The following is a 24,297-nucleotide window of genomic DNA, read 5'->3' as shown; positions in this document are numbered from 1 at the left end:
CGATGGGTCGCACCAAAGATAGCGTCCAGCTCCTTACAGAACCAGCAGGTCTTAGATGAAGCACTAGAGCGACTGTTTGCCTCCGTCGCCTTATGGTACCCTGCCTCAGCTCCTTTATCTTCGCTCTGCACTGCACCGTGTGCCAATCACAGCCCTTTTCACACAAGCCTCGAGAAATGTGTCTTGTAGGTATCCCAGTTCCTATGCTCAAGCACATCTGGGACTGCACAGCCTCCTTTCCCCATATACTGAGCAGATCCAACAGCTCTGCAGACATCAAAGCAGGAGAGCGTTTGCTGCAATAACCCACCATGGTCACCTGGGAAGATGCGATGAGACCTCTCCACACTGAGCAAACAGGAAATGGAATTTCAAAAATTCCCAGGGCTTCTAAGGGGGAGGGGCGGATGGTTGTTTACCTGACTGCAGGGCAGTGGAGTTCAAACCGCTGACCAGAGCAGTCAGGATGGGCATTGTGGGACAACTGGAGGCCAATTAAAGCGATGACATTAAGCATGGTGTCTACACTTGCACTTTGTTAACAAATGTAGAGGGGAAAAAAGATGTCAATCTCTCGTGCGGGTGAGTGTATTTTGTCGCCAAAACCAGGCATTCTGCCCAACAGAAGTCGCCTCGCAGTGTGTACGCACTCACTGTTTGGGTTGAAAAATGGCAGTTTTGGCGACAAAACTTGGTAGTGTAGACGAGGCCTTTGAGTGAACTCCAGGGCCTTAGGCCATCTGACTGCCAAGTTCGCACCCCATTATACCAATTAGCTATTTGCTGTGTGCTTCATAGAAGCTGTGCTCCTCTTTGCTGTCAGAGGTCGGAGCTGAGGAAGTCAGGGCCATCATACTTTCTTTTGTAGGCATGATCTCGGCGCACATAATGCATGAGTTGAGTCATTGGCCCCTCACAATGAATCTGCTTTGAACAACGCTGGGTCCTCAAAGCAGGACGCTTGCCTCTGAGGAGGGGAACCTCGTCTTTTGCTGGCACGCTGTGTGGTGTGTCTGCAATGGGATAGCAAGTGAAACTCTCCTCTTCCTCAGGCACCAGCCCAACGGAGCTGCAATCGCACGCTGCAGCCAGCCGGAAATCAGCTGGTGGGGCTGGCGCAATGCTGATGACGAGTATCTTGTCACCTCCATCGCCAAGGCCTGTGCCTTGAACCCTGGAGCAAAGACAGCCAGTGGAACTCCCCACAACAGCACCAGCGAAGGCTCTGAGGCCTGCGACACAGACTTTGGTAAGATGGGTCTCTCCCTTTTGCTTGCTTCCCAAATTGGTCTGGGTAAGGCTCTCCAGAGCTGGGTCCCACCCCAGGGATGCACTCAAATGCTTCGCAGCTGTTTCCTGGTGGCTGGGGAAGTTGGTGTTGTGAGGGTGAGATTTAAATGACACCCAGATTAACTGTTTAGGCCCTTTCAGGCCCTGACTGCACTATGCTGGGCAGGGCTTTAAACATGTTTTGTCAGTGTCTGGCTGCACTGGCCTAGCACCACCTGTGAAAGGCCAAGGCCCAGATGGGAGGAGTTGTCTGGATGTGGGGAAGTTCAGTCTGTCCTGTGTCTGCAGATTCCTCGCTGACGGCATGTTCGAGTGTGGAGAATGCAGGAGCTCCTCAGAAGCTGCTGATCTTGGATGCCAGATCCTACACTGCGGCTGTAGCCAACAGGGCAAAGGGAGGGGGCTGTGAATGTGAAGGTATAAAACTGCACACAGGCTGCTTAATAGCTGGTCTCATGGCATCTCCCTGCTTGGACTCTTTCTTGTTGGACCCCTTGAACACACAGTTTGGACTGGGGCTGTCTTTGTGTCGTGTTTCCAGTACACAGGTCTCTTTGGGGAGCAGTGGCAGGATTCGTACGGCCCCTTCTTCTTCTTGCTAATGTTGAGGGCCAGCTCCTTGATTACTGCAAGGCTGCCTGCTTCACTTTGCTAGGACAGGCTGCCCACCTGCTGCACATACAGCTCCCAGGGATCAGGGATGCAGTGTGGGAGTGAGGGGCAGCAGCTCCTGTTCTGTGGGCTGGATCACAGCACCTGCAGTGAGATGCTCTGATTGCAGCAGCTCCCATCCAACCTTTTCTGTCTGTTGTGTTTAGAGTATTACCCCAACTGCGAGGTAGTGTTCATGGGCATGGCCAATATCCACTCCATCAGGAACAGCTTCCAGTACCTGCGTGCTGTCTGCAGCCAGATGCCAGATCCCAGCAAGTAAGTGCCAGCTTGCTCTAATACCACTCTCCCTGCCTTTTTGTCTTCCTCACCCTCTGGAAATTCTTATCTCCTCATTCCCATCCAATCCCCTGAGCCAGGTTGCCAGCTCAGGAATCAGAGAGGTTTTCTCCTGGGCGTGTTTACAGAGCTTGAGCATTGTGTTTCCTGTGATCCGTATTTACTACTGGGACATTGTTTCCCTGTACTTGGGGATACCGTGAACACACCACTCTCCTGTGGGCTTCAGAAGAGACCTTGTGGCTTTTGTGTCCAGAAAAAGTAGGATTTGGGGGCTGGATTCTGTTCTTCTTCCTGAGTTGGCTGGTTCCCCTCTGTGGGAGCTGGTGGGGGAAAGGCAGCAGCATTTACTGAGGGCTCCAAAGAGTCTTGGGATAGACGTGTCCTCTAACAGAGATCTAACAAGCCATTTTCTTTCCTTTTACGTGCACTCTAGCTGGCTTTCAGCCCTGGAGAGCACCAAGTGGCTGCAGCACCTCTCAGTCATGCTGAAGACAGCAGTTCTGGTCTCAAATGCAGTTGACCGAGAGGGGCGCCCAGTGCTGGTTCACTGCTCGGATGGCTGGGACAGAACCCCGCAGATTGTAGCACTGGCAAAGATTCTTCTGGACCCCTATTACAGGACCATGGAGGTACCATACAGTAGTGCTGTTCTGTTAGTTCAGCTTCTGTTAAGAAGTTGCTTGTGCCTGGATGAGCATCAGACAGAAGTAGAAAAAAGAGCGTGGAGTGGAATTGTATTACACAGTAAAGCTGCTTTGCAAAATGTCACAATGCAGGGTAACTGTACCCTGTATATATTCCCCCTCTGTGATCCTTCAAGGAGACCCACGCTAGGGACCCGGCTCCTCAGCAGTCACCTCTCTTGGGCAGAGACTTTGGTTTGTCTCCCTCCTGACTGGGATTGTCCAGGCTGCTCAGTTCCCTGCATAAACTGTGATATCTCTAGAAAGCCATGCCTTCTAAAAGGACAGCTTCTGCACTTTGCTTTTTTTCTAGAGTCTATGACCAATGTAATGGGTTGCAGTTATAAGTTACTATGCAGCTCTTTATAAGCAAGCATATTTATTCTTAAAGTGAAAGCATTACAGGAAAAAATATATTAAAAACAATAAGAGAAACTACATGCATGCCAAAAAACTTACCAGAGGTCACCCCAACTCCAACCTGGGCTCTGGTAGGTTGCAGTCCTTCAAAACCCACAACTGGATTTTCATCGTGGTTACCAGTTCTTATCTGTCTCAGATTCAGACCCACCATGAATAGTTCAGTCTTTCCTTTATATAGCTTGGACCTTTGATCTTGGCCTCTTATAACAATTGATCAGCAGACAATGGCTCACTCTTCGGGGCATAGCTTCAAAAGGCTGGGTTTTTGCATAATCAGAGGTGGGGAATTTGCATTCAGTCCCCGCTAGATATTTCCCAGGAAAACCACTCACCACTTTTTGTTCCAAAAGTCCATTCTTGTCTGGCACATTGTTAAACAAAGTCCTTTGAACCTCCAGGTCTCACATCTGTCACATCTCCCCACCTTCCTTCTCCTCCTGAGAAGTTGCTGGTCCATAATAATACATACACCATTCATTTAAGGCAGTGGATCCCAAAGATATTTTAACTTAATTCCGGAAGGTCTCCCAGTGATATTGTAGGAAATTGCCATATCTGTCTCACAACATTTTCAAGCGCTGCTGTGCTGGGGAGGGGTTTTCCTGCATATTCTTCAGGGATCTGTATGCCACTGAATTGTGATGCATCAGGCTCTCATGAGCCTCTGCTTCAGGAATGACCACTTGCGTTCAGGGCTTACAGCTTTCCCACTGTAGTCTCTGCATGGCACCCAAAGGGATTTGTTATGTGGATTTAGTAGCCACTGCTTCATATTTGGATTATAGGTTCTGAAAGTCTCAGTTCAGTGCTATGGAAAAGGCCTTGTCCTTGCATGAAGCCAGAGTAACACCAGCTTTCATTATGCTTTGCTTCTAACCCTAGCACAAGTGCAAGCTTCTCTCTAGCCCTCCAAGAAGCTCACTGGAGCTGCCTTGCCCTGCTTGGGTACCTGGCGCTGCAGGTAACATTCTTCTTCTTTTAACAGGGGTTTCAGGTGCTAATTGAATCAGACTGGCTGGATTTTGGTCACAAATTTGGTGATCGCTGTGGGCACCATGAGAATGTGGAAGACCAGAATGAGCAGTGTCCTGTGTTTCTTCAGTGGCTAGATTCTGTTCACCAGCTGCTCAAGCAGTTCCCCTGCCTGTTTGAATTTAACGAAGCTTTCCTGGTAAGAGCTGCGCAAGCAAATGCGTCTTTATTTCTTGCTAAATATGAGCTAGGGCAGAAGGACAGCTGAGCGTTTCAGAGCAGTTGTATTTGAGGAAAAGCAAAGTGGACTTGGGTAAAAGTGAAAGATGTTTTATTATGGATTGGGTTTTCTAATGATGTGGCTGAGGGAGAAGGCGAGTGAAAATGCATATAATTCAGCCAGTGAGGCTGGAGTGGGGAGCACTCATATTTGGCCTCATTCAAAGCTTTTGTATCAGTACAAATCCTTTCCTATTTAGTTTGATTATGGTGACTGCACTGTTAATGCTGTCAGTTGATGTCGCTATTTGCTTACATGCACTGTCCAATCTAGTTCAGTTTTTACTTATTTCCCAGTGCTAAAGGAACTTTACATGGTGCCTGTGCTCTTGTTCACACACTTAAATCTCTGTCACTGGGAATTTTAACCCTCTAATGCATTCCAGACTGTTAAACACCTCATCATATTTTTAAATGTTTTCCATCCAGTTACACATTTGATCATCTGTGTTTGCAAACTTCTCTTGGACCCAAATACACACACACCTTCCTATTTCAAACTTTGGTTGGTATCTGTGCTATAGACAGAATAGAATAGAATAGAATAGTTCAGTTTTGCGTGGGCTCATTTTCTGCCTTCTATATGAAAAGAGCTTCATTTTTTTTATTGTAATGGATGGTTACTCTGTATATATTTTCTGTGAATAAGTTTCACACAATTCCCAACATCAGTTTTAAAAGTAATGTTTTGTTCATTGATTTCCAATGTCCCACATCGTGGTGAAGAATAGCGGCAAACTTAATAAAAGACCCAACAAAGTGTTCTCTTGACATTTTGTCCTCTAGCTATGAATTAATTAATGTAGTTTGCTTTTTTGTTTGTATTTTGTGCTGAAAGTGACATACTTTTGAAAAATGGTTGATTTGATTGCACGACATTGTCCCCCTTGTGCTTGGACACCCTTCGGTTGTGTTCAGTTTCCACCATGTTAAAAACAAATCTGGTCTCTGTACTTGATTGACACTTGTACTGATGCTTCTTTTTGAGTAGATTCGTTTCAGTTCTTCACAGCTTGTTAACACTTTCCTTTGGGCAGCACAGCTTTAACTAGCCCTGCAAATGTCTGCTGTCCCATGCAAAGTCAAGTCTGCTTCTTGCAATATCCTTACTTTAACCTTTTCATCAGTTACTTCATAAAGTGGTCTCTAGTTAGTCCATCTGTTAATTGCTCAAATTGACGAGACTGAATTACATAGGTCTGAAAGTGCTAGTTTTTGTGAAGAATGTGCCTTTTCCCAGTGACATTCTGACCTGAATCACAGTATACTTAACACTGCTGAATGATTTTGTCTAGCAGTTTGCAGTTCTCCTCATGGTCCCACTGGGATGTACTGTAGATCTCCAGGGCCTCTGTGCCTGCCACGTGGAGCAGAGAGAAGGATCTCCTCCTCCCCAGTTTCTCTGTAATCCCACTTGTTTCCAAGAGAACTTGGAAGCACTGCAGCTGCCTCCTCCAATTCTCTGCCAGATTCCCTTCCAGACTGAGGGATTCAGGTGGCTTCATTTGTTCCATGTATGCCAAAGACTTAATTTATTTCTGACACCAGATAATAAGGGTCTGAGGCACAGGGAATACTAGGAAAAAACTAAAAGTTGTTGTTTTCTGGCCAGTCACATGACATAGGTCAGGGTTTTAAAAGGTTGACCCCCTGTTATATGGCAGGATCAGTAGCCATCTCCAACCCCCATCTCAACGCTCTCTTTGACGCTTCCGGGGGTACCCAGAGCTGCGAGGCACCTCACTACTACCTGCCTTTTCTGTGAGGAAGCCTTGTCTGAGCTGCTGTGGGTTAGCTTCCAACTCTACCGCCACGGACAACACAAGCGCTGCTCTCTACGCCTACATAGCCCCCACTGTCCTTCTACAGGTCAGCGATTGCTGCTTTCCAACTCTCAAGCCCTCCAAATGTCTCCTGGGAGTGTCCAGGCCCTGGTCCACTGGACACTCGCAGTATTTACAGATTTGCTGCTTTGAAAGAAACAGTGTACCCCAGTTTACCAGTTTCACCTCTGATCACCACTCTGCTTAACATACAGCACTTAGATATGTTTATAGTGAAATCAAGTATAAGTTTATTTAACAAAGCCCAGAGATTCAAGTAGTAGCAAGTAGAAGTATTGGAAACAAATGGTTTCATATAAAATAAAATCATAACTTACATTCTAGAACCTAGACTTAATTAAGAAGATACCGTCATGTCTTGCAGAATGTTGCTCAACCAAAATCCTTGCAGCTTAACAGCCAGGCTGGTTATGACCCTCCTTTCATGAGACATGTACGCTGTCAGTTTGCCTCTTTGGTGAAGACTTCAGTGTGTTTCTTAGCTCTCCAAGATATCCCACACCAATTCTGTGTTTGTATTAATAAACTGGACACCTCCGGCTGTTTGTTTATTCTTGAAGATTTCCTCTCTTGTAGATTTTGCAATCTCTCAGCGTGCACTTGGCTCAGTATGCAAATAGGCATATGTTGCGAGGCATGCAATGCACAAATGGCCAGACAGGGAGATAAGTGTCAGTTATCTCCTGCCTGAAGGAACATTTCCAAGGTATGGCACCTCCTGATGACCTGCCTTAACTCCAAGACCTTAAAAACATGATTTTTAATATAGTACATAACTCCTTTAAATATTATCCACACATACATTTTGCAATGGTTATAACAACCAGTAGGTTGCTGGCTCTCAGTAGAGATCTCATACGCCCCTCTTCGATGAACTATTATGCAAATATCCAACCCAGGGGATTCCTGTAAAACCCTGTAGCCTCTGCCAGTTGACATCAAGGGATCCTTGGGTAACACTCTCCTACAGAATGGAAGGAGAGCTGTGGCAGGGGGCTGGAGTGTGTGCTTTGGGGTGAGCTGTTTTAGGTGGGGTGGGATTTGTGTTATGTGGGTGTGAGGGAGAGTTGCTTTCCAAGGGCCCTGGCAATTGCTCTTTTCTGTTGGCGGTGCAGGTGAAGCTGGTGCAGCACACATACTCCTGCCTGTATGGGACCTTCCTGGGCAACAATCCATATGAGCGAGAGATGCACAACATTTACAAACGCACCTGCTCAGTGTGGTCCCTCCTACGAGCTGGCAACAAGAACTTCCACAATCTCCTCTACATGCCTGGCACCGAGCAGGTGAGTGGCAGCCCACAACCCAGCTGTATGGGCTTGTGGCTAGCAGCCAAAACTCTCTGGGAAGGGTAATTGGGTTGGCGGGAGGGGAGGCTGGTTTGTCTTGGATGGGGAGGGGTTTCCTTTTGTCCAGTCCCTCAGTATAATTCCTCCTGCAGGTGCTGCACCCAGTGTGCCACGTGCGAGCGCTACATCTTTGGACAGCCGTGTACCTTCCAGCATCATCCCCCTGTCCTCTAGGGGAGGAGGGTATGGACCGCTACCTGCCCCCAGGATCCCAAAGCCAGGAGTTCATTGGCAGATCTCTGGATAGGTAGGGAGAAAGGAGTACTAATTTGGGTTCCCTTTCCCTGGGTTTCTTTCCTGCTCACTTGCTCTCTCCCCTCTGGCTGACATTACACATGCACGTCTGCCATGAGATGCACCAGCACCATTGTCCTGAAAAGACAGGAGTGTCCTGAACATGCCTGTCACCCTCTCTAGAGGGTAGCCTCGGGACACCTGGAAGAGAGAGTACACAGCTCCCCGCCATACTAGGAGCACCATATGGGGAGATTTCATGGAGCTGCCCTGAGGCCACCTTCTAGTGGTGCGAGCAGCAACATGTCCTAGGGAGCAATAGAAGTGAGGCCTAGGGGGAGGGAGACTGGTGCCCAGATGTGGTGCTGGCTGCACTGGGAGTGTCTATTTCTCGCCCTAGGAAGCAGTGTGTGAAAGAGGAAGTTTGTGTGACACTTGTCCATGCCTCTCCCAACTAGCTGCCTTGTGCATTCTCAGCCTAACGCTGATACTGCCTTCACCTTCACACGCAGGCAGTTCACCACAGTGCCCTGGGCACTTCCATCTCCTCCTGGTCAGTGGAGAGTAACACCTTGGGGGATCCAAAGGGAAGCTCCTCCGGCTGCCTGGTGCTACGTAGACCCCATCCCTACCTCCACCCCCACCCCAGCCTGATGAGGAATCTAGAGATTAGTGGAGGTTCTTGTTGGCTGGTTAGGCCTCTGAGGTGATGTCCCAGCTGTGAAGTGAGTAAACCAAGAAATGGCTGGCGAGGAACCCAGAATCAGTACCCACTTTTAACTTGTTGGCTGTAAGTCTAAATCCCAAGGTGATGTAATGATGCAACCCTATTAACTATGCTCTCTCGTCGCACTTCGAAGCATCCTACCGCTATTCAGAGACCTAGCCCTGTGTGCTGGGCAGTTCCCTTCCCCTCCCGCAAGGGCTCCTGTGGCACAGAGCAGCAGGTACTGGGATTTTTGTAGTAAAAGTTCCTTCTCCAGAGATTCACGCTGTGTTTCTTGGTTCCAGGTTACCAAAGACAAGATCTATGGATGACTTGCTTTCAGCCGGTGACTCCAGCAGCCCACTGACCCGTACTTCTAGTGATCCCAATCTGAACAGCCACTGTCAGGAGGTCAGGATGGGCTTGGAGCCCAGACATGCCAGCACAGAGGGCACCGAGCTGCACCCTGAGGAAGGCAGCGTGGTGCCAGTGGAGCAGGAGAAAACTCACCCCCTGCAAACCAGCCACAACGTCAGCAGCCACACTGATCACCAAGCGCACAACAAGCTGGTTAGTGGCTGGGTGCCTCCACCAGCAAGCATCATCTTTCCAGAGACAGAAATGGGTCACAGGGTGAATCTGGAGGGTGTAGATGGCATTGGCCCCGCCCCAAACCATCCTGGACAGGAGAACGTCTGCAGGACTTGTGTCAGAGCTGTGGAGCAGCTTGAAACATGTCCCTATAATCCTCCAAAAGCAACTGGCCTGGAATCTGATGGAAACTGGAATCTTGTGAAACCCCCCAAGCAAGACAGCCTAAATCCTGCAGTGGGCATTCCCAGCCAGGACACCCCTGCACCAAGTGTCTCTCCTCAGAACAACCCAGGCCCCATACCAGGCATCCCTCATCAACATAAAGACACTGGCAAAAGTGGGAGCAGCAGGAGCGGGCACTGTGAGGAAATGGTCCAGGTGGGGATGGTGCCACCGGAGCTGTGGCAAAGGCCCGTTTTCCAGAGCCAGACCAGCGAGTTCTCCCTCCTGGGTTCCAACTGGGACAGTTTCCAGGGGATGGTGACGTCGCTTCCCGGTGGGGAGGCAATAACCAGGCGGCTACTTTCCTATGGGTGCTGTAAGAAGAGATTGAGCAGCAAACAGTTGTGGGTGCCAGGGCTCTACCTCAGTAGCCAGTGGCCTCCAAGAGAAGGTGTGAAACCACCAGTATGCGCTGGCCATTCCAATGCACATTGTGCAGGCCCTGAAGGGAAGCCTAGCCGGCCATGGCTACCCTGCCACCTGAGGCAGGTGTCTGGCTGCAAGCATGTGCCACCAAGCTGCTCTTCCCCTCTGCCTCCTCTTTACCTGGATGATGACGGGCTCCCCTTCCCCACGGATGTGATTCAGCACCGGCTGCGGCAGATCGAAGCCAGCTACAAGCAGGAAGTGGAGCAGCTGCGCAGGCAGGTGCGAGAGCTCCAGCTAAGGCTGGATACACGTCACTGCTGCACCCCCACGGCTGAGCCACAGGTGGACTATGAAGATGACTTTGTAAGTAATGGCCTATAAAGTGCCATCTCCCACAGTGTCTGACCCAGCCATGAACCGTGACATCCTGCCCTTCGTGTCCCTGCTCTCCCCTGACTCCAGGGTGAGCATGTGATGCCAGGCTCACATGTTCTCTTACCCCTCGCTTCCTGTTGGTGCAAGTTTGATGCTCATTAGGATAATGATTCATTCCTCCCCTCCCCTGCTCCTCTCCCCCACCCAGGGGTTCTAGGTTCTCCTAGCCTGTGCTTCCCAGGAGGCAACAGAGTTCCTTCTCTCATCTAGACACCGCCTCCTCCTGACCTTCACTCTCCTAGTACCCAAAGATTCCTTCATCCAATCTTCCTTTATTTCCCTGCCCTTTGCTTCCTGAGCTGGGGAGCACCAGTGCCACTTGCTCCTTCAGGAGCCATTCTGAGTGGGGTGGGAGGGGACACTACACGTTGAGTCTGTGCTGGAAGGAGCTGATGACTTTTGTGACTTTGGCTTTCTCTCTGCAGACCTGTCTAAAGGAATCGGACAGCAGTGACACTGAGGACTTCTACTCTGATCACAGTGAGGACTGCCTGTCTGAAGCAAGCTGGGAGCCTGTTGATAAGAAGGAGACTGAGGTACATCCGTGTACAGCTACATATGTAGCAAGGTGGGCTTTGTCTGTCTGAAGGTGATAGATGCTACCAGGCAGGGTGGGATCTAGGCTCAGAGCAGCCGTTCCGGTTGTGCAAGGTGGTGACACATGGCAGGATTGGCTCTGTGCTTTCTTTGCGAGGGAGGCTGTCTCAGGATGGGCTGCAGGCTTTCCTGGGAGCAGTTCCGTGTCCATTGGTGCTAGGTGAGGTGCGGGCTTGCTAGGCTGTGGCTCCATGCCTTGTCAACCCCATACAGGCAGTCGGTTGACCCGGTGGCCGGGAAGCAAAGCAGCCAGCTGCTCTGCAGACCAACCGCATGGGTCAGTGTTTTACGGCCCAGTCTCGCCCAGTGTTTTACGGCCCAGACCCACGGTCCAGTCTCAATGGTATTGCTTCGCAAGCTGTTACAGGCTCCTGGGGTGAGGTGCTGATGAAGACTCTTATTTTCCGCAGGTCACACGCTGGGTTCCAGACCACATGGCCTCCCACTGCTTTCACTGTGACTGTGAATTCTGGATAGCCAAGCGGAGGCACCACTGCAGGTAAAACTCAGCCGCCTCCTGCACATCTCCCCTGTTCTTTCCCATCTCCTCTCCCACCAGCCGAGTCTCTGCTCTTCCTGCTCCGTCTCCGTAGGCCCCCAGCGCAGGATCACTGAGCCTCCCTTTCTCCATCCAGCCACCCTTGCACACGCTCCCTCTGGAGTCCCTGACCCTCTGTCTTTGTTATTGCTGTTGTCCTGGGGTCTCTGACCCTCCCTCTGGCCGTGTCAACATTAGAAATGCAGATGATGTTTAAAAACATGTCAGCTAACATCTCAACTCCCACGTAGTCGAACATCAGTGCAGACAGGACTGAACGTCTTCAAGAACACGCTGGTTGTGTTTGGCCCTAGACTCCCCCAGTCTAGACAAGGCCGCCTTCTTTATGGAGTTGTCACTGTGTCACTGCTCTCTGTTTTTATTACCCCTTAACAGGAATTGTGGGAATGTGTTCTGTGCTGGCTGCTGCCATCTGAAGCTGCCCATTCCTGATCAGCAGCTCTACGACCCAGTCCTTGTCTGCAACTTGTGTTACGATCACATCCAGGTGTCTCGTGCTAGGGAGCTCATGAGCCAACACCTGAAGAAACCCATCGCCACAGCTTCCAGTTGAATGCCAGACAGGGACGCTGTCCATGCCAAGCCTTTTTGCTCACAGATTTGAAGGACAGCTCTGCCTCCACTGGAATCGTGAAGGTCTTTGGTGCAGCATTTGAACACCAAACTCAAATGCAGTGTCTTCAGCAATCCTCCTTGATCCCATATCCGTCTGAAGCAGAGGAATTGAGATAAGACAATACAGTGGGCCCATCTTAGTACCAGTGTACTTATATGCTGGTCTGACAACCTAGGGCTAAATAGGAGACTACAATCTCTTTCTCCTGTGGATTGGAAAGTGACGCTTTCACAGAGACTGCCTGTACAAGTACCCCCAAAGCAGTAGAAAGGTATGTTTAGAATCAAGCTCTTCTTTCCACCCTTCGAAAGGCAGTTTGCATTGTACAAGAATGAAGAGGGTGGATTCTGAATGGTACCTCTGTCCTCTGTGTCCCTTCAGAAAGGCTCAGCCTAGAGGTGCCGCTGCTTCTCTCTCCATGGAGTTTGATATGCAGGCTGGCTTTGTGGATGAGGGGTCTGACCTTATTAGCAATCCCTGGGTTAACCTTCTCTTGGATGCGGAAAAGGAATTCCTTCTCTCTGAAGACAAGATGGGGCTTCTCTGCGAGGCCAAGCAGATCTCTGCCAATGTCCAGGTCCTGCAGAGAGTGGTGAATGCACTAGACTAGACTATCGCCTGCAGTACTGTGTGGGGAGAGGGGAGAATGGTTTGTTCTCTTCTTGCTCTGCCTGTCTACTTCTAGTTTCTCGCAGTGTCACAGCCTGGTGCTAGCACAGGAATGGCCCTGATTCTGCCCCGGGATGGAAACGTAACTCGTGTTCCTGTGCTGCTCCTTCTCCCCCTCGCTGCTTCCATCTCCTCCTTTTCCTGTTGCTCTTTATCCTGAGAACTGGGCACCTTGAGGGTCGGCCGCAGGGTGTCGTTTGACCTCCTGGAACATGCTGTCTGCTGTGCGTGAAGGTTTCAGTCCAAATGCTGCTATATATATTTCTGTGCACTTAATGTAACCCGAAGAAGGGAGAATGAAGCAGAGATACCAAATTGGGGGTGGGGAGAAAGCTGGCCAACAGAGACTCTACAGTCTGTTTTTTTCACTCTAATGTGGCACTTAACCAAAAGATACAGTGATGGGCATGACGTGCAGCATCTGCCCCTACTACAAGACAGAAACAGTCTCTGGTTCATTCCAACACCACTTAGAAGTTCCTCTTGGACTTGACTTCCTTTCCTGTGTGCCGTACAGAAGCCATAACTTCTAGAGTCACCCATTTTGAAATCTGTAGTTATTGCCTCTCTATTGCTTCCATATGCTACATACCAAGCATCCCAGCTCATTTTAAGGAGCGCTCACTAGGGTACAAGCTTAGGAAGACGTGAGTTACAAGATTAAGCTTCTGCTCTTTTCTTGGATCCTTGTGAGCCGTGTTTGATACTTGGTTCCTGAGAAATCTGGAGAGCTGGTGGGTGCAAAGGAAAGAGTGTGGAACCATGGGCATTTTTTATAGCTGGGTAAATTTTTTTTTCTCCAAATAAATAGACCACAGATACCCTACTTAAGACTCCACATTGGGAGGGTGGGGGGATATGAGTCCTCCCTATCTAGTAAATAACCAGACAAACACTAGGCTATTCACACCATATTCTGACCTCCCAGTTCTATTTGCAAAACCCAGTGGTTTTCAAATTTCAGTGGAAGAAGTAAAAAAAAACAAATTCATTTTCTGCACTTTTACATTTCAGCCTCTCTGGTTTCCAATAGTGAAAACAAAGCTAGCATCATCTTAAGAGACTGTATCTGCTCAGACTGTTTTGCTGTTCCATACTGGGAGCAAACAACAAGGGGGAGAGAGAGAGATGTCATACTTCTGATTCTCCCCTGCCTTGTACCTTGCATTATTTCCCCCTGTGGAGGAGAGTGGGTGTAAGGCACTGATCCCCTGGTGAGGGCACAATTCCGATTTGGCCTCACTTTCCACAAGTGGAAGTGACTGCAAGCAATAAGGCAGCAGAGAGTCAGGGCCCATATTCCTGGACATTTGGATTCAGACGTGGTTAATCTAAACTGCTTTCAGCTCTTGCGGGTGTCAGTGTCACAATATGGTGGCGAAAACCTCCAAGTCAGTTCAGTAGCGTTGTGACGAACAATGTGCTGTAAGACTCAATACATTTGAAATAAAATCTCTATATTAGTGCTGCTGTGTTTGGCCCCGTTCTTTAGTCTGGATTCTGCTGTTTTTTCATTTTAGATAAAAATCTCCCGAGCCAGCTGCGGTAGGGCAAAAAGTCAAACTAAGGCCATGCTCTTGCACTTCCACCAAGCCACACTGCCTCTCTCCTGTCAGACCCACTAAGATCCTGTCTTTCTGCCCCCAGGAATGCATAGGTGCCCTCTCCTGTGTATCCCCTTAATGGCTGGGTGAGGAGATTCCCTTCATCCCAGTGCTAGTATGGAGAGTTCACCTGCTCCTGACCAGCATGCTTGCTACACTTCTGCCTGGAAGCGAGTCCCATTAGCTTCTCTCTCCCCACCTCCCCCAGGCAGGGATGGTTCCACTGGCTCCCACATAACCAGATCAGTACCTGGATCTTCCCTTAGCCTGATACCCAGTGTATTGGGCAGAACAGAAAGAGCTACATTCAGTGCTCCACTTGCCTGTGACTCGTGAGTCGCTGAGTGAGCAAGGTGGCAACCCAGTGCACTTCCCTCAAACACCTGGGAGTCAGCAGTGCTCCTCTATGGCAGAGTCACAGTTGTTAAGGCAAGAAGGGATTGTTTTGATGATCTAGTATGACCTCCTGTATAACACAAGTGAGAGAATGTCTCCCAGCAATTCCTGCATCAAACCCTTTACTTCTGGTTGGGAAAGAACAGTAATTCACACCGTGTAGAATCAAGCACAGGAGTTTATTACGCACAGCACTGGCGGAGTGTCACTTTGCTTATTAGGCTCAGAGACGCTGCAGAACAATTAATTACAATAGATTTGGTGCTCACTGGGTGGAGAGAAGCGACGGGGATGGGTTTTCCCAAGCCCCTGGATAGGTTCTAGCAGCAAGACAAGATAAGCACAATAAGCCAGTGGTCTAAAAGATTACATAATGGTTCTGCCCATGGCCCAAATTAATATATTGCTGACACAGAGGTAATTACCCCCAAACTATGTCTATTAAAGTGTATAGGTTAAATCTTAATTTTGGGGTCCAGGGGGATGAGGTAGCAGCTTTCCCAGTTGACCAACAGATACATTCCTGGAGATTTAAAGCAAAAGAGCAGTAATTAGTATTTAACATTAACAATTGTTTATAAGTTTACTCTTGCATTTCTGTGGGCTAGGATTTGCATACATCTGTGAGGAGAGGGTGTCATAACTCATGTCAATCATATTAGGCCTCTCCCCGAACTCTGTCTGGGATCTGAGGGGTATTGTACCACTATCTCCTCCCTGCATTAGGGAGTAACCGTGAGGCCCTTCTCAGCGCTTTATGTGTCTATAACTCACTATAAGGATGCCCAATTACATCCGGAGTTATGCTGACTCTGTTTACTGACTTGAAACACACAAGATTATCTGTTTACCGCAGCTTTCTCTTAGCCATGTATTGTTCTCTGTTAGCCAGCCCCCATGGCCCAGGCCAAGCTGTGGGCTCCAGGCTGGTATGAAAAGTTCTTAGCAGAAACTGTAGTTAAGATCCACATCCACAGCAAATGGATTTGGCCCTTCAGCCTAGCCTCAATGTCAAGATTCATGGAGTCGTTGAGGATCCACCCTGTCCCAGGTAAACTGTACCCTGACCCTTCTTATTACAAGTTTGCACCTGATTGCCAGTTTGAATTTGTCTAGCTTCAGATTCCAGCCACTGGGTCTTGTTATGACTTTGCTAGATGAGAGAGCCCTCTAGTATCAGAAATCTTCTCAGGAGTGCTAGTAGTGAGCTCTTTGTATTCCCACAGCGCCCACAGTATCTCAGGTTTCAGAGTAGCAGCCGTGTTAGTCTGTATTCGCAAAAAGAAAAGGAGGCCTTGTGACACCTTAGAGACTAACCAATTTATTAGAGCATGAGCTTTCGTGAGCTAGTTAGTCTCTAAGGTGCCACAAGTACTCCTTTTCTTTTCGCAGTATCTCGGAGCACTTCATATAAATGTAACAGATTATAAAGTGAGGGATCACTATAATCATTGTCTGACCCCCTGCAAACAAAGAGAACACACTGGAATTGCTGTGGTCCCCTCTGAGCAAAACACAGCTAAACTCCAACTCACAAATCGCATTGTGCCTACCTTACTTCTTCCTGCAGTTCCACAGAATTCGTTTAAATGTGCACGGCAGCGTTATACAAGAAGTTAGGACTGGAAGTGAAAACGTCTGTATCCTATTGAAAATGCAGGAGGAATTGAGGGATACAGAATGTAACTAGGGACTTGGAATTTAGCCAGAACACAGGAGTCCCTTCCTCTCATGAACAGGGCCATGGAATTTTACTAACTAGTGGGTATCTTTGTTTTGTCCCCTCTGAATGAGGAGAACACTAGCAGGAGAGCCAGCCTCATGCTCGCTCACTGAGTCTGTAATGGGAAAGATCTGCAGTGTGTCTGTGCTGAAGAAACCCACCTACAGACAGTTTGTTTTTTGTTTGTTTTTTTTTTACCATTGTACCCAGGGAGGTTACGCCTACACTGTAATTAGACACCCACGGCTAACTCTGGCTTGGGCCAAGGGGTTGTTTTAATTGTGGTATATACCTTAAGGCCCAGACCCTTCCCACCACAGATCCTGGAGCCCAGGTTGTAGCCTGAGCTCAAATGTAATTAAACCGCGCGTGAAACAGCTGGCACAGGCCACCCTTAGGTTTTTAACTACAGCGTAGACATACCCTGGGATAGCCTCAAGACACAATTCCTCCTTAGAAGGGTCCCAGGAAATCAACACTAATGTAGTGTTATCCTAGTCTAGTTCAGCATCATGCAGATGCTTGCTCTACAGTAGCAATCATTGAGCAGGTACAGTTCCATTTACACTGGCAAAGTTTCTTAGAGATCAAATGCTTCTGAAACCCAGGCAGTGTCTAACCCTGCAAAGTGCAGCATGGGGGCGTTGAAGAACCTCTCAGCAGGATCAGGTCCAATAGTGGTGTCTGTTTTAAGCCAGTAATGCTGTAGCACATTTTGGCCCTTCCTGAATGTGAGACGTCAAGCGCGCAGCATTAAAAAACCAGGAAACACTCAGTTAAGGTCTCTTTACAAATCCCCAAAAGAATCTTAGTTACCAGAAAAAAAATACACCACAAACTTATGAAAACTAAGAAGTGCAGTTAGAGTTCTACTTCTCCCACACTATAACCACCCATCCTTAACCCGACCCCCACGGTGATGGCAGTACCCCTTATCGTTCTTTTGCGAGTGGGGAATATTTACCTAAATTGCAGGAAATTCCCTAATGCTACACAGGTCACATTGAGGTCCAAAGGCTGTCGGACTTCATGAATAGGAGTCCGACTAGAGATAGGGCCAGAGAAATGTTAGGGGAGTAAGATACTGTGATGTTTCCCATTCTTCTTGCCATCCCTAAAAGGGTAGAGTTAAGGTCTGTGAAGCAGCACCTTGCCTGTGCATTTCCTGGTTTTCGTAAGCTTGTGGTTTGTTTTTTCTTATCACACTCATATTCTTTTTGGCATTATAGAGAAAGATCTTAACTGAGCAGTTCTTTTGTTTTTTCTCATGTTTGGCTTTATCTACAATAGAAAAATGCATTGTGTTAGAAAACCGGTTAACTAACATATTAGGAAAGAGCCTGGTTGATATATTCATAGTGATAATGAAATACTTTCTATTCCAATAATAACTAGGGAGGCTGTTAAACATTTTAGAAGTGTAGGGCTAGATAGCGCACTCCCAAGAGTTTTAAAAAACTTAGCTGATGAGCCCTCTTATCATAGAATCATAGAATATCAGGGTTGGAAGAGACCCCAGAAGGTCATCTAGTCCAACCCCCTGCTCAAAGCACGACCAATTCCCAGTTAAATCATCCCAGCCAGGGCTTTGTCAAGCCTGACCTTAAAAACTTCTAAGGAAGGAGATTCTACCACCTCCCTAGGTAACGCATTCCAGTGTTTCACCACCCTCTTAGTGAAAAAGTTTTTCCTAATATCCAATCTAAACCTCCCCCACTGCAACTTGAGACCATTACTCCTCGTTCTGTCATCTGCTACCATTGAGAACAGTCTAGAGCCATCCTCTTTGGAACCCCCTTTCAGGTAGTTGAAAGCAACTATCAAATCCCCCCCTCATTCTTCTCTTCTGCAGGCTAAACAATCCCAGCTCCCTCAGCCTCTCCTCATAACTCATGTGTTCCAGTCCCCTAATCATTTTTGTTGCCCTTCGCTGGACTCTCTCCAATTTATCCACATCCTTCTTGAAGTGTGGGGCCCCAAACTGGACACAGTACTCCAGATGAGGCCTCACCAATGTCGAACAGGGGGGAACGATCATGTCCCTCGATCTGCTCGCTATGCCCCTACTTATACAGCCCAAAATGCCATTGGCCTTCTTGGCAACAAGGGCACACTGCTGACTCATATCCAGCTTCTCGTCCACTGTCACCCCTAGGTCCTTTTCCGCAGAACTGCTGCCTAGCCATTCGGTCCCTAGTCTGTAGCTGTGCATTGGGTTCTTCCGTCCTAAGTGCAGGACCCTGCACTTATCCTTATTGAACCTCATCAGATTTCTTTTGGCCCAATCCTCCAATTTGTCTAGGTCTTTCTGTATCCTATCCCTCCCCTCCAGCGTATCTACAACTCCTCCCAGTTTAGTATCTGTACGAATGATGTTGATTTTTAACAAACCTTGGAAATTGGGGCATCTCCAGAGATCTGGAAAAAAGCTCAGTTAGTACTGATGGGATGACCTGGGTAACTAACTATAGGACAAAAAGAAAAGGAGTACTTGTGGCACCTTAGAGACTAACCAATTTATTTGAGCATAAGCTTTCGTGAGCTACGGCTCACTTCATCGGATGCATACCGTGGAAAATACAGAAGATGTTTTTATACACACAGACCATGAAAAAATGGGTGTTTATCACTAGAAAAGGTTTTCTCTCCCCCCCCCCCCCACTCTCCTGCTGGTAATAGCTTATCTAAAGTGATCACTCTCCTTACAATGTGTATGATAATCAAGGTGGGCCATTGAGAAAATCTGGATTTGTGCTGGAAATGGCCCACCTTGGTTATCATACGCATTGTAAGGAGAGTGATCACTTTAGATAAGCTATTACCAGCAGGAGAGTGGGGGGGGGGGGAGAGAAAACCTTTTCTAGTGATAAACACCCATTTTTTCATGGTTTGTGTGCATAAAAAGATCTTCTGTACTTTCCACAGTGTGCATCCGATGAAGTGAGCTGTAGCTCACGAAAGCTCATGCTCAAATCAATTGGTTAGTCTCTAAGGTGCCACAAGTCCTCCTTTTCTTTTTGCGAATACAGACTAACACGGCTGTTACTCTGAAACCTAACTATAGAACAGGAAGCTAGACACTGATCCCAGGCAAAATCATGGAAAGGCTGAAATGGGATACAATCAGTAAAGAATTAAAGGATGGCAGCGTAAATAATGCCAATCGACATGCTTTTATGAGAAGCAGATCTTGCCAAACAAGCTTGATTTTTTTTGAGATTGCAAATTTGATTGACAAAGGTAACAGTGTCGACATAATGCACTTAAACATCTCTAAGGCATTTGACTTAGTACTGCACGATATTCTGACTAAAAATTAGCATTACACAAAATCAGTGTAGATCTATGAAATGGATTAAAAACTAGCTAGCTGATCTCAAAAATTAATTGTACATGCAAAAAGAAAAGGAGGACTTGTAGCACCTTAGAGACTAACCAATTTATTTGAGCATAAGCTTTGTACATGGGGAATCGTTACCCAGTTGGGGTCTTTCTAGTGACCTGTTCTTGGCCAAATGCTATGCAATATCTTTATCAATGATAGGGAAGAAAAAAATCATTATTGGTAAAGTTTGCAGCAGACACAAACATTGCTGGAGTGGTAAACACCTTTTAAGGCTAGGGCTGTTACAAAGTCCAGTCTGGATTGTTTGGTATACTGGGCTCCCTTAAAGAATACGCATTTTAATGCAGCTAAATCGAGTCGTGCATCTAGGAATTAAGAATGGAATCATATGCGAGGAGACTGCATTTTGGAAAGTAGAGACTGTGAAAGGACAAGGACTGTGAGGATAAGCCCCTGGCTGTGGAGGCCACCTGCCTATTAAATGGCTCCAGCCCTCTATAGCCAGGGGCTCATCACTGCAGGTGTGTGTGTGGGGGGGGGGAGGGTGTGCGCGCGTGTCCGTCCATCCGTACCACCAGGACTGTGCCCTGCCCTGCACCTTCCACCTGCAGGCATTCAGTGTCACCGGCCTTGTGGCCATGCCAGACAGCCCTCTGCAGCTCCACGGTCACTCCCCTGACAGCAGGGCTGTAGCCAGCTCTCCGCAGGCCTGGTGCTACCCAAGCCCTGCACATGCAAGGTGCGCTGGATTCTTTTTGGGGGGTCGGGGTGGGGGGGGTTCAGTGTGTCAGCTGAAATTGACATTTATGATACCTGCAATTTAAATCAAATCCTGTCAAGCCTAAGGTCCAGTAATGCTGTATAAAGAGAGAATACCACCTCTCATACATATTCAAGGATTTAATTTTCTCTGCCAGCCATATCACACCATCACTCTTAAGGTCCTTTCACAGTCTCTACTTTCCAAAATGCAGTCTCCTCGCATATGATTCCATTCTTAATTCCTAGATGCACGACTCGATTTAGCTGCATTAAAATGCGTATTCTTTAAGGGAGCCCAGTATACCAAACAATCCAGACTGGACTTTGTAACAGCCCTAGCCTTAAAAGGTGTTTACCACTCCAGCAATGTTTGTGTCTGCTGCAAACTTTACCAATAATGATTTTTTTCTTCCCTATCATTGATAAAGATATTGCATAGCATTTGGCCAAGAACAGGTCACTATCCTCATTCTGGCCAGGCATCTCTGTTGTGCCCTCCCAGGACTGCAGCCTTTGCCCTCATCTTGTGTCTGCCAGGATGTAGTATCACTGGCTCTGTGTCCATGCGAAGAGCCCTCTGCAGCCCTGCTGCCAAGGCCGAGCTCACTCACTCACCCGCCACAGTGCAGCGGGGTATCCCTGAGCAGAAACTGCTTAGCTGTGGGGTGGCTTCCCCCACGGCCAGGGACTCATCCTCTTCCTTGCAGCGTTGACTGGGGGTGTCTACTCTGTGAGAGCAGGACCACAGCCTCCTCTGCACCTTGTGTCCAGGTGTCTTGGACCCCATGGCCACGCAGGGAGCCCAGCTCTCAGGGCTGTCCTAACCCCAACCTTACCTGCCCTTCATTTCCCACAACTGTACAAATTAAAATTGTTAAAAATTAAAAAAATAAAATCTATATTGAAATTTCAACAAAAAAATCAAATTCTGCCAATCCTATAGATACTGTGGCAAGAACTGAGCTAAAAGGGGTTACAGTGGACGAGAAGTTGGATATGAGTCAACAGTGTGCCCTTGTTGCCAAGCAGGCCAGTAACATTTTGGGCTGTAGAAGTAGGGGCATTGCCAGCAGATCGAGGGACATGATCATTCCCCTCTATTCGACATTGGTGAGGCCTCATCTGGAGTACTGTGTCCAGTTTTGGGCCCCACACTACAAGAAGGATGTGGAAAAATTGGAAAGAGTCCAGCGGAGGGCAACAAAAATTATTAGGGGACTGGAACACATGGCTTATGAGGAAAGGCTGAGGGAACTGGGATTATTTAATCTGCAGAAGAGAAGAGTGAAGGGGCATTTGATAGCTGCTTTCAACTACCTGATCGGGGTTCCAAAGAGGATGGATCTAGACTGTTCTCCCTGGTAGTTGATGATAGAACAAGGAGTAGTGGTCTCAAGTTGCAGTGGGGGAGGTCTAGGGTGGATATTAGGAAAAACTATTTCACTAGGAGGGTGGTGAAGCACTGGAATGGGTTACCTAGGGAAGTGGTGGAATCTCCTTCCCTAGAGGTTTTTAAGGTCAGGCTTGGCAAAGCCCTGGCTGGGATGATTTAGTTGGGAATTGGTCCTGCTTTGAGCAGGGGTTGGACTAGATGACCTCCTGAGGTCCCTTCCAACCCTGATATTCTATGATTCTATGAAAAGGATTTGAAGTCTGGAAAATCTGTGTTATGTGAGAGACTAAAGAAGCACAATCTATTTAGCTTATGAAAGAGATAGTTAAGTGACTTGATCATAGCTGATAAGTAACTACATAAGAAGATGTGGGTAGTGGGAGAGCTCTGTAATCTAGCAGACAAAGGCAGAACAAGGTCCAAGGGCTAGAAGCTGAAGTTAGACAAATTCAATCTAAAAATAAGGTACAATTTGTCAATGAACCATTGGAACAACTGAGCTAGAGATGTGGTGGATTCTCCATCACTTGGAGTCTTTAAATAACTTCCAGTTAAACTGGGATTATGGGATGGATACAGTACTCACTGAAAGAAAAACGATGGCCTTCGTTATGTAGGAGGTGAGACTAGACTCCGGGGATCTGAATGGGCACTCGTGGCCTTATAATCTATAAAGAAGCACCATGTTAAAGAGGATTGTGCCCTTAGTGCTGACAGGGACACTCATGTCTGGAACATGTTAGCGTGACGTGGTTAACTGTAACGTTTTCAAATGTGACAGACCTCTGTACTCAGGACAAACCTGTGTTTTAACTAGCACAATATTAAACATTGTTTATCATGCTTTCTAACCCTTTAGGGTTTTGAAATCCCGAATTCCTGGAGCATACAGGGAGCAGAGGCCCTGTAGGGCAGCAGCAATTTAGCACTATTATAACAAAATTTTCTGTGTCAATTTCCTTTCTTTTTAACATATAATAGAGCCTGGCCGCCAGGAGCTTCTGGCATCTCTCTAACAGAAGAGTGGTTTCACGCTCTCCAGGCTAGCCTCTCCAAACATTGCAGACAGCATTTGACGTCACTCAGAGTTGGGGACTCCGAGCCACTGGACTATGGGACAGTCTGATGTGGGGGTGTCTCCATCATTTTTGTTGAAGCTGTTCTACTTTTTATTAAATAATAATTGGGCTAGAGAAAGAATGAGACTGACTCTATAGGCTGGGGGTTAGGGCACTCGTCTGAGAGGTGGGGAACCCCCGTTCAAATCCCTTCTCATCAGACAGAGGGGGCAATGGAAGTGGGGTACCTAACCACTGGGCTCAAGGGCTCATCTCCCCATCCCCAGCTAGTGGGTGGAGTTAAGCAAATGCTTAAGCTATTCTCTCAAGAAGAGACACCCCATCTGCCTGACTCCAGGAGAGGGGATCCTGGGTGTGGGGCTCAATCAGAGATCGGTGCTTCTTGGCAGCCTGAAGTGAAGAGCTGAACTGTGAGAGGGGGTGGGGCTTAGGACACACCCCTCTTGGCAGCATCTCCCATGGGTGAGCTTAGATGGCTTCCCAACTAGTAGGCTGGCTTTTGTGGATCCCTTCCTCAGATGCCTCTCTCACCCTCAGGCACTGTCCAGGGAGCCTAGGTACCTAACATAGGCTTTGTGGTTTCCCGGGGTTAGGTGTTAACACTGAACATCACAATACCTAAGTTCACTGGTGGATCTGAGCCTTAAACTTTGCAAAACGTGACTTAGGGGCCCTGCTGCCCAATGGAATTCACAACCCTGAGTTAGGTACCCAAGCTCCCTATACAGTGCACAGGGAGAGTTAGGTACCTAAGAACTGGATTATCACAAGCCAATAAAATGAGCAGGAAGCAGCCTAAGCTAGCTCGTAGGAAATGCTGATGAGAGGAGCCCCTTTCCCCGTCAGGAACTACCCTCTCCTGGGTTTAGGTGCCTAAGCCAGGTCAGCCCTTTCTCACGGGGCAGACACACCCACATCCGGCCCATATAACATTTCTGTCTGGCCTCCTCTTCCCCACCACAAGCTCTGACTCCGAGCCGCTAAATGTCCCACGCAGAGCGCTCAGGCTGCCTGCCCGCCGTGGCCCCACGCTGCTCCCAGAAGCAGCTGGCTGCTGCTAGCACGTCTCTGCACGCCCCGGCGGGTGGGAGACGGCTCCGTGTGCTGCCCCAGCACCATCCTCACAGTTCCCATTGCCCAGAAACCAGCCAATGGGAGCTGCAGGGGCAGTGCTTGTGGGCATGGGCAGCGCACTGAGA

At 48.1% G+C, this 24,297-nt stretch overlaps 1 protein-coding gene across 2 annotated transcripts in view; it reads left to right on the top strand.

Annotated features, from left to right (window-relative positions):
• MTMR4 (myotubularin related protein 4) overlaps window positions 1–14,261 on the top strand; it is an 82,756-nt gene extending 68,495 nt beyond the window's left edge. For both annotated transcript variants that reach the window (XM_073315767.1, XM_073315766.1), the window contains exons 8-18: window positions 1,053–1,249; window positions 1,579–1,707; window positions 2,109–2,220; window positions 2,678–2,873; window positions 4,336–4,521; window positions 7,561–7,731; window positions 7,887–8,041; window positions 9,040–10,282; window positions 10,780–10,890; window positions 11,362–11,450; window positions 11,886–14,261. In XM_073315767.1, coding sequence (XP_073171868.1) covers window positions 1,053–1,249; window positions 1,579–1,707; window positions 2,109–2,220; window positions 2,678–2,873; window positions 4,336–4,521; window positions 7,561–7,731; window positions 7,887–8,041; window positions 9,040–10,282; window positions 10,780–10,890; window positions 11,362–11,450; window positions 11,886–12,063 — 2,767 coding nt within the window. In that variant the 3' untranslated portion in view covers window positions 12,064–14,261. The remainder of the gene's footprint in view (window positions 1–1,052; window positions 1,250–1,578; window positions 1,708–2,108; window positions 2,221–2,677; window positions 2,874–4,335; window positions 4,522–7,560; window positions 7,732–7,886; window positions 8,042–9,039; window positions 10,283–10,779; window positions 10,891–11,361; window positions 11,451–11,885) is intronic.
• The last annotated feature ends 10,036 nt before the right edge of the window (window positions 14,262–24,297 follow it).

This window comes from Lepidochelys kempii, chromosome 17 (genome assembly GCF_965140265.1).
Source record: "Lepidochelys kempii isolate rLepKem1 chromosome 17, rLepKem1.hap2, whole genome shotgun sequence".
NCBI lineage: Eukaryota > Metazoa > Chordata > Testudines > Cheloniidae > Lepidochelys > Lepidochelys kempii.
This window is presented reverse-complemented; position numbering and strand designations above follow the sequence as displayed.